The 12812-nt window shown below is 40.7% G+C and overlaps 1 protein-coding gene across 2 annotated transcripts in view; it reads left to right on the top strand.

Moving 5' to 3' along the window:
- BMERB1 (bMERB domain containing 1) overlaps positions 1 to 12812 on the top strand; it is a 99213-nt gene that overhangs the window by 81899 nt on the left and 4502 nt on the right. For both annotated transcript variants that reach the window (XM_007058142.3, XM_043523227.1), the window contains exons 4-5: positions 7552 to 7666; positions 9416 to 9498. In XM_007058142.3, coding sequence (XP_007058204.1) covers positions 7552 to 7666; positions 9416 to 9498 — 198 coding nt within the window. The remainder of the gene's footprint in view (positions 1 to 7551; positions 7667 to 9415; positions 9499 to 12812) is intronic.

Below are 12812 nucleotides of genomic sequence, written 5' to 3'. Positions count from 1 at the left end.
GTGCTTTTCAGAGAGGGCTGAGGAAAAGGTCTAGTCCATGTTTACCTGAATCTTTAAGGGCCTGATCCTAAATTCTCAACAATGTCATTGCTCCAAGCATGTGTAGAATCCTCCTTGGGCGCAGTCCTGGAGTCCTTACTCAGTAAAAACTCCCACTAGAATCAATTGATAACTTTGTTTTAGTAAGGACTTAACTGGTTGGCCTCCCTGTTATTTTAGCTCAGCTACTCCTCCTGTTACTTTGCAAAATACTGAGCCACCATCTTATTCCTGAAAAGGAACCTAGGGCTTGACCCTACAAGCATTTACTTCTGTGATAAGCCCTTGGTATGCTCTGTTGACTCCAGTGTGTCTGTGACCAAAAGCAGAATTTGGCCCATTCCCATTGATTTTACTGTACACCCCATCTTATCAATACATGCCAACCCTTCAATTCCTCACCTGACTATACATTCTGTAAATCTGCAAAAAGAAAAAGGAGTACTTTGGCACCTTAGAGACTAACAAATTTATTTGAGCATAAGCTTTCGTGAGCTACAGCAGCTCACGAAAGCTTATGCTCAAATAAATTTGTTAGTGTCTAAGGTGCCACAAGTACTCCTTTTCTTTTTGTGGATACAGACTAACATGGCTGCTACTCTGAATTCTGTGAATCTGTCAATCAACATAGTGTTACTCAGCAGCTGAGAGTGGGGGTGGGGGGTATGTTATTTTTACCACCTTTTGAACAACCTTTATTCATTCTCTAATAAACTTTTTTAAAGGATTGTGCAATTGCTGACATAAGCATGAGTGCAAAATCAGTGCCACACACTCACACACAGAGCCAAAGAACCTGAAATTCTCTTTGCCTGTTCCTAGTCACTGATCTTTCACTTCACAATGAAACCTTTGCAGGGTTTACCTCTCTCTCACCCATGAATCTACTGTAGGCAGAGGTAATCTGGTTGCTGAGGGGGATGGCAGAGGGTTTTGGTCCAGAAAATGAGATTAGTTCCACTGCAGTACATGGGAACTATTAGAAGGGTAGGGATTTACCGAACATGGCTACTCTTCTTTTAATAAAGTAATGAAATGGCCTTGTATCATTCAGATGAACATAATTTTGTCTGGGGCAGAACTTTGGCTAAGAAGTTATAATTAGATATGAAATCTTCCATGAGTCTTTCAAAAGGAACAATACAGCCCACCTAGAATGGCTTAAATAAAAATTAACAACCTCAGGTGGAGCTGAATCTCGTGTTTGCATTTTCATTTCATCTTAAATAAAAAACACAGTAATGGTATTAGGATTGTGTCCAGTGGATACTAGAACTCAAACCGTTCCTGTAATGACATGAGATATTTTAATAAGAATGTGTGTGTTGACTGAGATGTTTTCTTTACCATAGCAATTTGTCCTGTTAACCCCATGCTGTATTATTAAATGCAGCAGATTTGCTTTCCCTTGGTAGGCTCTGGGATAATGCATCAATGTATTCATGATTCTGTGAACACTGTGTACACTGGATATAGATTCCACAGTAAGGTTCCCTAAGTAAATTCTGCAGCTTAGTGTAATGCCATGTCCCTGTGTGGGTCATCAGTAGAGGGGACTGAACCTAAGACTTTGCATCTAAATATATGAGTGTCTACTGCCGATGCTAAAAGACTAATCTTTGTCAGCCAAGATTGTAGCAGGCTTCCATATGTGCACTAGACACCACTAGAAGGAGACAGAGTGCCACACTGAGTGAGGGCTGGTTACAACAGCCTTGTTGAATTCAGCAATGAGCTGGAAACTCTGAGGAAGGGTGAAATGCCTAGAAACGCATAAAGAAGATTAGCCTTTTATTTTTTTAATCAAATTATATACAACAGTATAAAATTGGTACTGTGGTCAGAAAAGTTTTAAATCAGCCTTGCACTCACTTTGTACAGGTGGAAATGACTTGGCAAGGTGCAAGGTCACAGAGAATCAGGGCTGAGAGGAAAAATCTTGCCCCCTTGTATGCCTGCTGAAAGTGAAGTTGTCTGGAACTCAGTAGCCCATCTTGATTTACAGAGCATAATCGTAATCCTGAATGGGGGGTTCTGGCAGCACAAACTTTCCCCTAAGTGGAGAGAGAGGTTCCCTCCCCCTTTGAACTCAATCCTCTTGGTCCCTTAGTGTAGGGGATATTTTGGAGTAGGAAAGCTGTGGCTGGCACACACACTGCAACTATCCTTGTTCATGTAATGCCCACTGGTGAGGTGGTGGAGCTGTTACACAAGAGCTCTACTTACAGCAGGACTGAGGTTGCTCTAAGTTTTATCAGACTGAAGTGGTTCCCTGACTGTTCCGAGGATCATACATGTGAGGGGAAGGAGACGTGGCAGAAAGTCATTGTTGCCACGTACATCCCCAGTCTGCCAAGCACTGCTGTGGTACACCTGGGATTTTGGCCACTCAGGCAATGCTTATATGAGAGATGGAGGAAGAGAAAGGTTTGCAGTGCCAGCAAAAAATAATTTTTTAAAATTGAGCTGGTTTGCTGAGGGACACACTTTAAACACTGTCTTACCAAAGCTGCTGCTCCTATTTTAAGCACCTGGGGCCGAAGCATAAGTTATTAAAAACTCTTAAATAGACTTCCAGAAAAACATTGATTCACAATTGTTGCTTATATGTACAAACATGCCTCATATAAGCCAATAAGTACAATGACGCCAGAAGTATGTACAGGACCTATAGTACCTTTCGTCCTTATATTTTTCCACCTATCACTGTGAGAAAAACTTCACAGCTAGCAAACAAGGTAAAAGGGAAGAAAAAACCTTGCCAGAAATGAAACAGCAGGTCAGTCATAAAATAGGAAGCTGATCATATCTACATTTTCCCCCTCCGAGCCCGAGAGACAAATAGCAGCATTTCTCAGTGGGATAAGAACCTTTCCACATTTCATGTTTCTTCTTCTTTTTCTTCTTGACATTATCTCAGCTACTTTTGCGCCAAACAATTCCTCCAATTTTTTGTTAACACATGTATGGGATGAATAGTACCCAATGGGGAATAATTCAAGCGGAGCTTATTTTAAGGTAACCTTTGCAAAGGATTGTGAATGCTGCATGGATAACAAGTAAGAATGACCTTCTCTTACTTGTATTCCTGTAGCTAAACAGAAGTTTAAATGAGAGGTTTGCTTATACTTAGGACTACTTTTTCCTAGAAACACCCTCCCACAGCTTAAATTACAAAATATTAATTAAGTAAAGTTTAATAAACAGCAGTTCTTTCTTAGACCTTAGCACACTGTGAACAATGTACCACCCAGCAATCCTTTCTCAGAGTCATATTTGCATATTTATCTATTGAGCATTTATTTCCAGCAGTGCCAGCTGTTGGCAAATTCACTACAGAATATTTGAGTATTAAGAGCAGGCAATGGGATTCATAAATACAGGGCTGTTGACCTTTGCACAGAACTAAATGCTAGCACTGGGATTTTCCCAGCCTAGAGAAACATGGACTAAAGCAATCGTCATGCCTTTCATATATATTTTGACTGTGCTGTGTATGGGCCAGCTCCTGCTCTCATTGGTTTCAATGGACATAGTTGCATTGACTTAAATGGGAACAGGAGCAGGCTTTTAGTAAAAGGAGATAGGGCTGGGTCCTACAGTCCTTATTCAGCTAACACTCAATCTGCATTTACTTGTCAGCAGATCCCCAAAAGTGTGGGGTGGGGGGACAATCCGCATGTGAGCTTGCTCCCACAGCCCTCTCCCCTTTCACATCTGGCCTTCCATAAGTGGATCCATGTATTCTGATCCCACTGATGGCTCTTCACCTGGAGATAGAGAAGATGGTGGTGTTGTAACAATTGAAGCATAGCAGGCCTGCTCTAGTGATGAGTCCAAGTGACGAAAGTGGATGAAAGCTTATGAATGGTTCAGTCATTTGTATTAACAAATGGTGATAGAAAAAGGTAACAAAAGTCCAACTGCGACTGTTACATAAGATTGTTTATAAAAATTAGTAAAAGTGAAAAACAGAAAGACGAAGTTAGTCTAAACAAAAGTTCTTTACTGATATAATTCAAAGACTGTGTTGAGACCATATCTGTTAAACAAGAAGAGTGTTGTACTGGAAGTTAATGGGTTTTTGTGATATTTCAGAAGTTAGGTCTGATGGTGAACAAATAATGAGAGGATGGACTATTCTTTCCATTAAGTCCCTTTTCAGAGCTCTTAAAAAGAGACTTTTGGGGCTGAGGACCTGTGAACTGGCAGGAAATTCCTGGAGGAGGGAAAAGGCCTGTAGGTCTCCATCTCACTCCCCTCCAGGGACATCGTCTTTCACCTGTGGCCCCAGAAGGTTACCACATCAACTTCAAGTCCAGACCTTGGTACTGCCGCAGGGTCACGTGGTCATCACCACTCCATAAACCAGAGACACGTGAGATCCTGATTATTTCCCCTTCCTTCCCCACTCTTTTCCTCCTATCTTCTCACTCTCTTGGCTTTCCATCTGATTTGATCTTGAGGTCAATTGTAGCACATGGCACCAGCACAATCAGATGAGACAGCCCATCCAGCTCTAGCCAGCTCTGCCCAGCCTGAGACAGAACAGTAGGAGAGGGGCCAAATCAACCAGATGACACCCCAGACCAGGAAATAAGCTAGAGCTCAGAGCAGTGCTGTTGTGGCAGACTTGCCAATTCAGAGCACCCGTCTGTGACTGACCTGCTGCTGGGAATTCTCCATTAACAAAAGCTGTATTTTCTCCACCTTTACTATCCTGTTTCTTCTTCCCCTCCTGTCTGTTGGTCAAAAGCAGGAAAAATGGCCATTCTTCACAATGCTGTTTAATGTTGGACACTGACAGAGTCATGCTAACACTGCTGACTCTTTGGGCCCATTTATTCCAAATTGATGTAACATAGTGGCATAGTGGCGGCTGCTCCGTACCTTCCATGATGGGAGAAGGAGGCTCATTGCAGCATGGTCCAGCAGTCATCAGTTTTAAATATCCTCTCTTATTTCTGCTGCACATGTTAAGATTAAGCGTTCATTGACATTATGCCCAAGTATTCCGCCATCCCATGCCCATTTTAGGTAACAATGAGGAATCTTGGAAGCACCGACAGAATTTGATGATAACATGCACACTTAATTTTTTGAGTAAAAGATATTATTTTCATAAAAAACTAAACATACTTCTCATGAAAAACAAAGTAGCCTTGTTGTGCATTACAAATTGTTTATTTCCTCTTTCACTGGCAAACTGTAACTTACAGTTCTCCAAGGAATAATGATTTTCCAGGCTCAGATTTACAGAATTTCATTATCTCTGAAAGCCAACTTTCAAAATGCCTTTATCCCATTTTTTAAAGATGTGGATTTATTGCAGAAATTTCCAGTGGGAAATGCAGCTGGAGCCCTTGGGCAAATCATTAAGCTGTAATAAACAACTCTTTTCAAATGTCTGGATTTTTTAGAAGTATTAGGAGCCCTTATAAATTTGGTCAATGAACAAGATATATTGAATGCATCACACTGTAGATGTATCCCAGGGACTTTCGATGTTTCTCTGAGCTCAGTTCCACAACTCCACGACTGAAAACAAAAATTCTTGATTTAATGTGAAGCTTTGCTTTCTGCTCATAAAAACTTTGAATTCTTTAAGGAAATGTATTGGCTAGAATTAGCCTCTAGCTTTCCCATCACTGCTCCACTTGCTCAGTTTTAGCCCTAGGGAGTTTTGTCTTAACTATATTTGTTTTATACCTTTGAACTATCTCTCTCCTAAGCTCTCATATTTACAAGAATTTTAGCATGTGACAGCCAAATCTATCCTTCAACAGAAATGATCATTTTCAGACAGACAATCTAGTCATGATAAATTGGCTCTGTTTTTGTCTGATTAACTAGGACAATATTGATTACACTGACTTTTGAAATTTGGGTAAAAAATAGTTTTATTTAGCTCCACTATAATGGAATAATTCTAGTGTGTGACTTTGATCAGAGTTGATATTTTGATGTTGCTGTGTGTACCAAATTACAATGGGAGAGGCAGAGATGTCACATAGGTTGCTCCATCTTATCTGAGGCCTGATCACATTCCCATATTAAGTGAATGGGAGTTTTGCCATTATTCTAATGGAACTGTGCCCTTAATGAAAAATGCTCTTCTTAAGGAGATTAGGAAAATAAACTCTAAATGGTGCCGTGGAGGGATTTCTAGATTGAAAATTTAGCAAAGGTTTTGAACTAATTAATGTTTTTTTATTAATATCACAGTACAGCTATTGTGCTAGGCACTGTGCAAACATGCAGCAAGAGACAGTCCCTGCCTTGAAGGGCTTACATTTTACATAGACAAGACAAAGAGTGTCGGGGAAATAGAGATACAGTGACTAGAGCTGGTCAGGAATTTTCTGTTGGAATGATTTTCCAACAGAAAATGGCCCTTTTGTAAGACTGAAATTTTTCATTTTGCCAAAAGATTTCAATTTTGCAGAAAATTTGATTTTCCATTAGGAAAATTGAAATGATGGCTCCTCATCTGCCCACCTGGAAGCTCTTGTCAATTTCACTTTCTGCCTGAGGAAAAGTAGCTAGTAGCCAGGAGGAGAGCCTGGGTGCTCAGCCTCTGGCAGCCTGTCTTGAAGGCTCTTGTCAATTTCTCTTTCTGCCTGCAGGGGGAAAGTGAAGTTGCTAAGAGCCTTTCAGGGAGGTACCCAAAAAATTCCCCTGTAATTGTCCCCAAACGATATTTTTCTGGAAATCCCTTCCCATGAAAATTTTGCACTTGTAACTTTTCGTCCTGATTTGGGAAACATGGAAAAACATGTTTTTCAAAACATGAAGATTTTCACAGAGGGGGATTTCTGTTTTCTGGCGAGTCATAACAATGACTTGTCTAACACCACATTGCAGCTCAGTGGCAGTGCTGGTAGCAGAACTCATATCTCCTGATACCCAATCCAGTGTCCTAGTGGCAGGACAGCTGATGAGCTGTGGCTGGAATAGATGCTGGAGCAGGAGCAAGCACAGACCGAAGCCAGTCAGAAACAAGAGCAACCTGGAGCAGAAGCAGTCTGTCAGAACAAACAGGTAGCAGGGATCATCCCCAGCAAGGTAGCATCATTGGACTGCAGTGCCTTGCTTTCATTAGGAGCCTATATACCTGCCTTGGGGTCACCTTTCTAGACCCTGGCTTATGGATTGGCTGGCCTTTAGGACTTGCCAATAATTATCTCAAATGAACACAAGAACACAATTTACTGATTAACCTTATATATTTGCACTGAAAAAAATGTTTCCCTTTCTCACTATATCCATTCACTCCTGACCCTCTCTGTAACGGTGGATTGTTCTTGCATTGTGGTTTCAGGAGAAGCAGGGAAGAATTTTTACCAAATAATAAAATGTTGCAAATATTATGGCCTGGAAAATTATGACCCTGGATCATGCCCTGCTCTCACCTACTGTAAATCTGGACAAAGGCCATTGACTTTCTTTGGTCAAGTATTGTTAGAAATCTGAGTACCTAACCCTTGTCTTATTCTTTCTGTTTTTGATCAGAAAAAGAAAAAACAAAAATGCAGAAACAAAGAGAGGATGAATTGATTCAGAAGATCCATAAACTGGTGCAAAAAAGAGATTTTCTTGTAGATGATGCAGAGGTGGAGAGATTAAGGTAAGGACTGAAAGTGCCTGAATTTGTTTCAGAGACTTGGCAAGCCCATCGCTGTAGTTAATTCACCTTCCTGAGAGGCAGAAGCAGAAGAATTCTTCCATCAACCTAGTGCTGTCTACACTGAGGGTTAGATTGACTTAACTATGTTGCTCAGAGGTGTGGGTTTTTCAAACCCCTGGGTGACGTAGCTGCGTTGACTTAACTTTTGAGCGTAGACCTGGGCTTAGATGGGGGAAGTAAACTTGGAAGAGAATTCTAACAAAAAATGATTTTCAAACATGTATAAATTGGTCTTTGCACATACATAATGCTCATGTTATCATCATCAATTATTTGTATTACTGTAATGCACAGAAGCTCCAACCAAAATTGACGAGTTATAAACATGGTAATAACAGTTTGAGTCCCAAGGAGCTTAAAGTCTAAGTAGATCAGACAGGCAAAGGGTGGGAAGGAAAAGAGAGGGGAAGAGATTTGCCCAAAATCAAACAGGAGATCAGCAGCTGAGCTGAGAATAGAGCCCTGACTCCTAGGCCTGGTCTAAGCTGAAAAGCTACGTTGCTCAGGGTATGAAAAATCCATGCCTCCAAGTGACATAGTTAAGTCGACCCAACCCCTAGTGTAGACTGCGCTAAATCAACCTAGCTACTGCCTCTCAGGGAGGTGGATTACCTATGTCAACAGGAGAGTCTAGATAGTGTCTTCTCTGAAGCGCAATAGGGATGCAGCTGCAGCTGTGCCACTGTAGCGTTTCAACTGCTGATAAGCCCTTAGTTCTGTGTATGAAGCATAAAGCATCATCGGTAACCAGAGAATATAAAGGCCTCAAAAATGCCATTCTGCTAGACTACTGAAAATACATGCAGTACAGCTGGAAATGCATTAGTGCTCTCTATTGCTCACTTGCAACATTTATTGGTACTTCTACTTTAATGTATCTGTAGCTAATGAATCTGATTTTTCTACACTAAACTGAAATAATTCTTAACCAATGTGCACTTTAATGTTGAAAAAATGGAACAACAACAAAAATTCCATGAATGCTAAAGACTAGCAAAATGACGTTAATTTCCTGAGGGCCTGCTCCTGCCATCCTCACACAACCACAACACTAGTTGACTTCAATGAGAGTTCTGGCAGCATGAGACAATAAAATCAAAATCTTCACTTAGACAGGCTTTTAAACAGAGAGCATTATAGCACATCATAATGTTCCTTTGCTATTTTTTCTAGAAGGAGCCTGGTTTAGTGGTTAGAAGATGGGAATTGGGATTATGGACCGTTGGGTTTGGTTTTTAGTTTTGACACTGATTCGTGGTGTGACCTTGTCAAGCCATTTAACTTCTCTATGCCTTGGTTTTCCTACTGGTATAGGCCCTGATTCAACAAAGTATGTGCTTAACTGAAGTGCTTTGCTGAATGAGGGGCATAGTGGGGCTAATATTTGCCTGTCTCTCAGGGTTAAGCAGTGAGCACTAGAATAAAATCCCAGCCGCATTGAAGTCAATGAGAGTTTTGCCACTGACTTCAATAGGGCCAGGATTTCTCTCTCAGTTCATTAAGTTTGTAATGAGCTTTGAGATCTTTAGATGAAAAGTGCTAAATAAGTGCAAAGAAGCATTACTGCTATTAATAAGATTCTTATGGCTCTTGCCTTAACTAAGAGAAACAGCCCCTTGTGTAATGTAGAAATCGCTGCTTTTTCTTCTACAACCTTTTTTCCCCCACCCCCTCTTTTTGCACCAACAGAGAGCAAGAGGAAGACAAGGAGATGGCTGAATTCCTTCGGATCAAGTTAAAACCCTTAGACAAAGTAACACGATCTCCTGCCAGTGAGTTTAACATTTAAAAACAAATGGGAAAGAAAAGAAATATTTGAAAAACTCTGGCAAGAAAGGGGATAGATTTTCAAAGGCTCAGAGGGCAGCTAGACACCCAACTCCCGCTGAAAGTCAATGAGAGGTGGGCTCTTGCTCCCACTTGTGTCTCTGAAAATCTCCCCAAAAATGCTTAGACCAAAATGAACTAATATAAAATCCCCCCACCCCACTCCCCAAAAAAAACAAAAAAAACCACACCACCACCACAAAATGCCAGCTTCTGTTTCTAGCCATTTTGGATGAGATTTTGAAAACCAACTAGCGAACTTGGATTTACAGTTCTCATCAACATTAAATCCAAATGTGCTAGGTGGCTTTGCAAATCTCAGTTTTAAACTGTTGCATATTTTAGTAATGTGTGTGTGTGTATGATCTTCCACAGCCGGTAGTTTGTGTCCTTACCTACCTCTCTTGATAGAAAAAGAGCGTGTTTTTCAATCATGTTAGTTCAATCAACTTAGTTTAACATGATTTTAAAAAATCCTGTTAAAATGCAGATTAATGTGCTTGAAACCATTTTATCTGGCTGCGTTTCCACCTATGAGGAGTCTAGAATTTTAACTACAGGGAGCACGATTTCCTATGTGATAGTGACGGTAGTCTATATCTTAATGATGGTTAGCTTGGCTTTTCAGTCACATAAAGCCAACTTGCTTGAGCTAACACAATTGAAAGACCCACCCTTTTGTCTACCAAGACAGGAACTACGCAGGTTGGAAGGTATCTTGAAAGGCTTATACACTACATACCATGTGTAGTAGGGATATGGGTGTAATATGCTCCAGGTTTCTAGACAGGACTTTGGAACAACCAAAGAAGGGACTGTTATCAGAGAAGTCTTCCTGGGTTTTACATAAAGCCCAGTGCATGCTGGAACAGGATGTTCTGAGTTTAGAACCCAGTCCTACTCCCATTCAGGTCAATTGCAAAACTGGAGCACATCACTGGATTAGTCCAAGGATAGATGAGTGAAGCCCTTTCCAGATTTACTTACCCCTTTGTTAAGAAACTCCCTAACGCTGCATTTGTCTCATAGATGTACTTCCCGGGATTAAACTTGTTTAATCTAACCCTGCTCTTTACTCTTACTACAGAGACAAGGTGGGTGTGGTAATATCTTTTATTGGACCAACTTCTGTTGGCAAAGGAGACAAGCTTTCAGGCTACACAGGGCTCTTCGTCTGAACCTGATGAAGAGCCCTGTGTATCTTGAACACTTGTCTCCTTCACCAACAGAAGTTGGTCCAATAAAAGATATTACCTCACCTATCTTTTCTCTACATGGGTACAACACTGCAAACTTTAGTCTTACTGTCCAGTGTATGCTGCCTTTACCACCATATATCTTCTTATCTAGGGTATGTTTGCCTTTTGTAATATTTTCAGAGATGTATGTTAGTTTATCTTCCGCCATAAGCAATGGCTGATTTTCCTATTCTGTAGTAGTTGTCTTTACTCTCTTCATGATTTTCTGACATATACTTGGAGAGTGACCATGACTTTAAACTTATCATATGGTTCTTTTAAGAAGGTGTGGATTACAAACCACATGTGTTAGTGCTATTTGTTTTTTCCCCCACAACTGGTTTCTATATCTGTAGCTGTCCAAAGTATATACATTTTCCCTACACTTGGATAGGTTTTGTTTCCCTACCTGCTGTCCATTAAATCCCTATCAGAAAAACACTTATAATATGTTCATAACTTTAAAACCTACTCAAGTTCCATTGACTTCAATGCACATGCTTAAGTGCTTTGCTGAATTAAGGCCTTATTCAGTAGAATTATGTCAAAAGGGTGAACCTCCGATTTTTCCAGATAGCTGCATTCTTACTCTCTTAGATAAACTCAATCAGGGACCCATCAGTTCTATAGTTCATGTTTATTTTAATCTTTACTTTCAATTAGGAAGAAAAGGACCCCAAATCTTAACAGAGAGATGGCTGCAAAGGCCAACTGCCCACTATAACATGCTATACAGCATTTTTATCTTATTTTCATCAGTAGGAAAAGCTTATTTCTCTTTATTAATTGAATATTATGTAAAGAGGAACTGGAGTAAACCGTGAAGGTTCTGACTGTCTGAGTGTCTGACAAACCATATAAGTTGGGCACCATCATTACCTACATAAACCACATAGGCAAGATATGAAGGAGAGATTTAATTACTGAGAAGTCTGGCTATTTTAAAATGTACCATAGTTTCAATGGGAATACAATAAATCAAGTGCCAGCCACTGATGCTCTTCCTGAGTCCAACAAAAGGAAAGTGCTGCATATGAACATTCCAAATCCACAGACTCTCCCACTAGCCCAAGATTTATCCCTTCTCAGCATCCTGGCTTATTATACACATTGGGAGATATAGAGGATAACACTGACCGATATTGTGGCATACAGGTCCATAAAGAGAATTCAAAATACCATGATATTTATGGTGGTCAGTTGTACATGTCCACAGTACATGGGTCTGATAGAAGAAGCTGACTTTGTGTGGAAGGGGATTGGCAATGGAATATAAAGCCTTTTTGCCTTTAGAGTTAATTTGAATCTGGCACAGGCTGTTAGTGGCTGAAAGCTAGTCCCATCTGATGACCATTTGTTGGACAAAGCGAAATGAGGTTCTCCACAAAACTTGTACTGGGCATCACAAAACCACCAGCACAACCGGTACCAAACTCATAACAAAGGTATCAGTCTCTGCGGGCTGAATGGATCAGGGAACTTAGTCAGTGGAGTTATACTCATTTACACCCACTGAGGAGCTGACCCTCACACACTAATCTGTCTGTGGACCAAGGCACTTGGACAGAGCAGTGAGGGGGATTTACAGTAGGGTAATGAGTGGGCTGCAGCAGTGTAACAGAACACTTCAGTCTCCAGGGCTGCCAGATAGTATCCACTGATTCCTTGGACTCCTTCTCAGAGTAGTGGGTGTTGTCTGGGGTTCCCTGCTTGGTTTCCCTTTCTTGTTCCTTCATTTTAACCATATGATTTACACCTAAATCCCCCCTTTTCAGTTTGATGTCTGGATTCTGTGGCCCCTCTCTCACCTAAGTGGGCAGGCCTTCTGTTCCTTTGGTGGGGTCAGTCATCACATAGGCTGGTATCTTTCAACATCACTAAGAACATTGTTCAAAGAATGTAAAATAAACTCTGTCTAGAAGATAGGCCTATGTGATACTGCAGGATACTGTGTACTGAAAGCAGAAGGAAATAGTTTGGTCTAACTCTAGGTTTTAATGGTGTCCTGTTCTGAATGTCAC

Source organism: Chelonia mydas, chromosome 10, assembly GCF_015237465.2.
Source record: "Chelonia mydas isolate rCheMyd1 chromosome 10, rCheMyd1.pri.v2, whole genome shotgun sequence".
Lineage (NCBI taxonomy): Eukaryota > Metazoa > Chordata > Testudines > Cheloniidae > Chelonia > Chelonia mydas.
The sequence above is the reverse complement of the archived record's forward strand: the minus strand, read 5'-3'. Positions and strand labels throughout refer to the sequence as shown.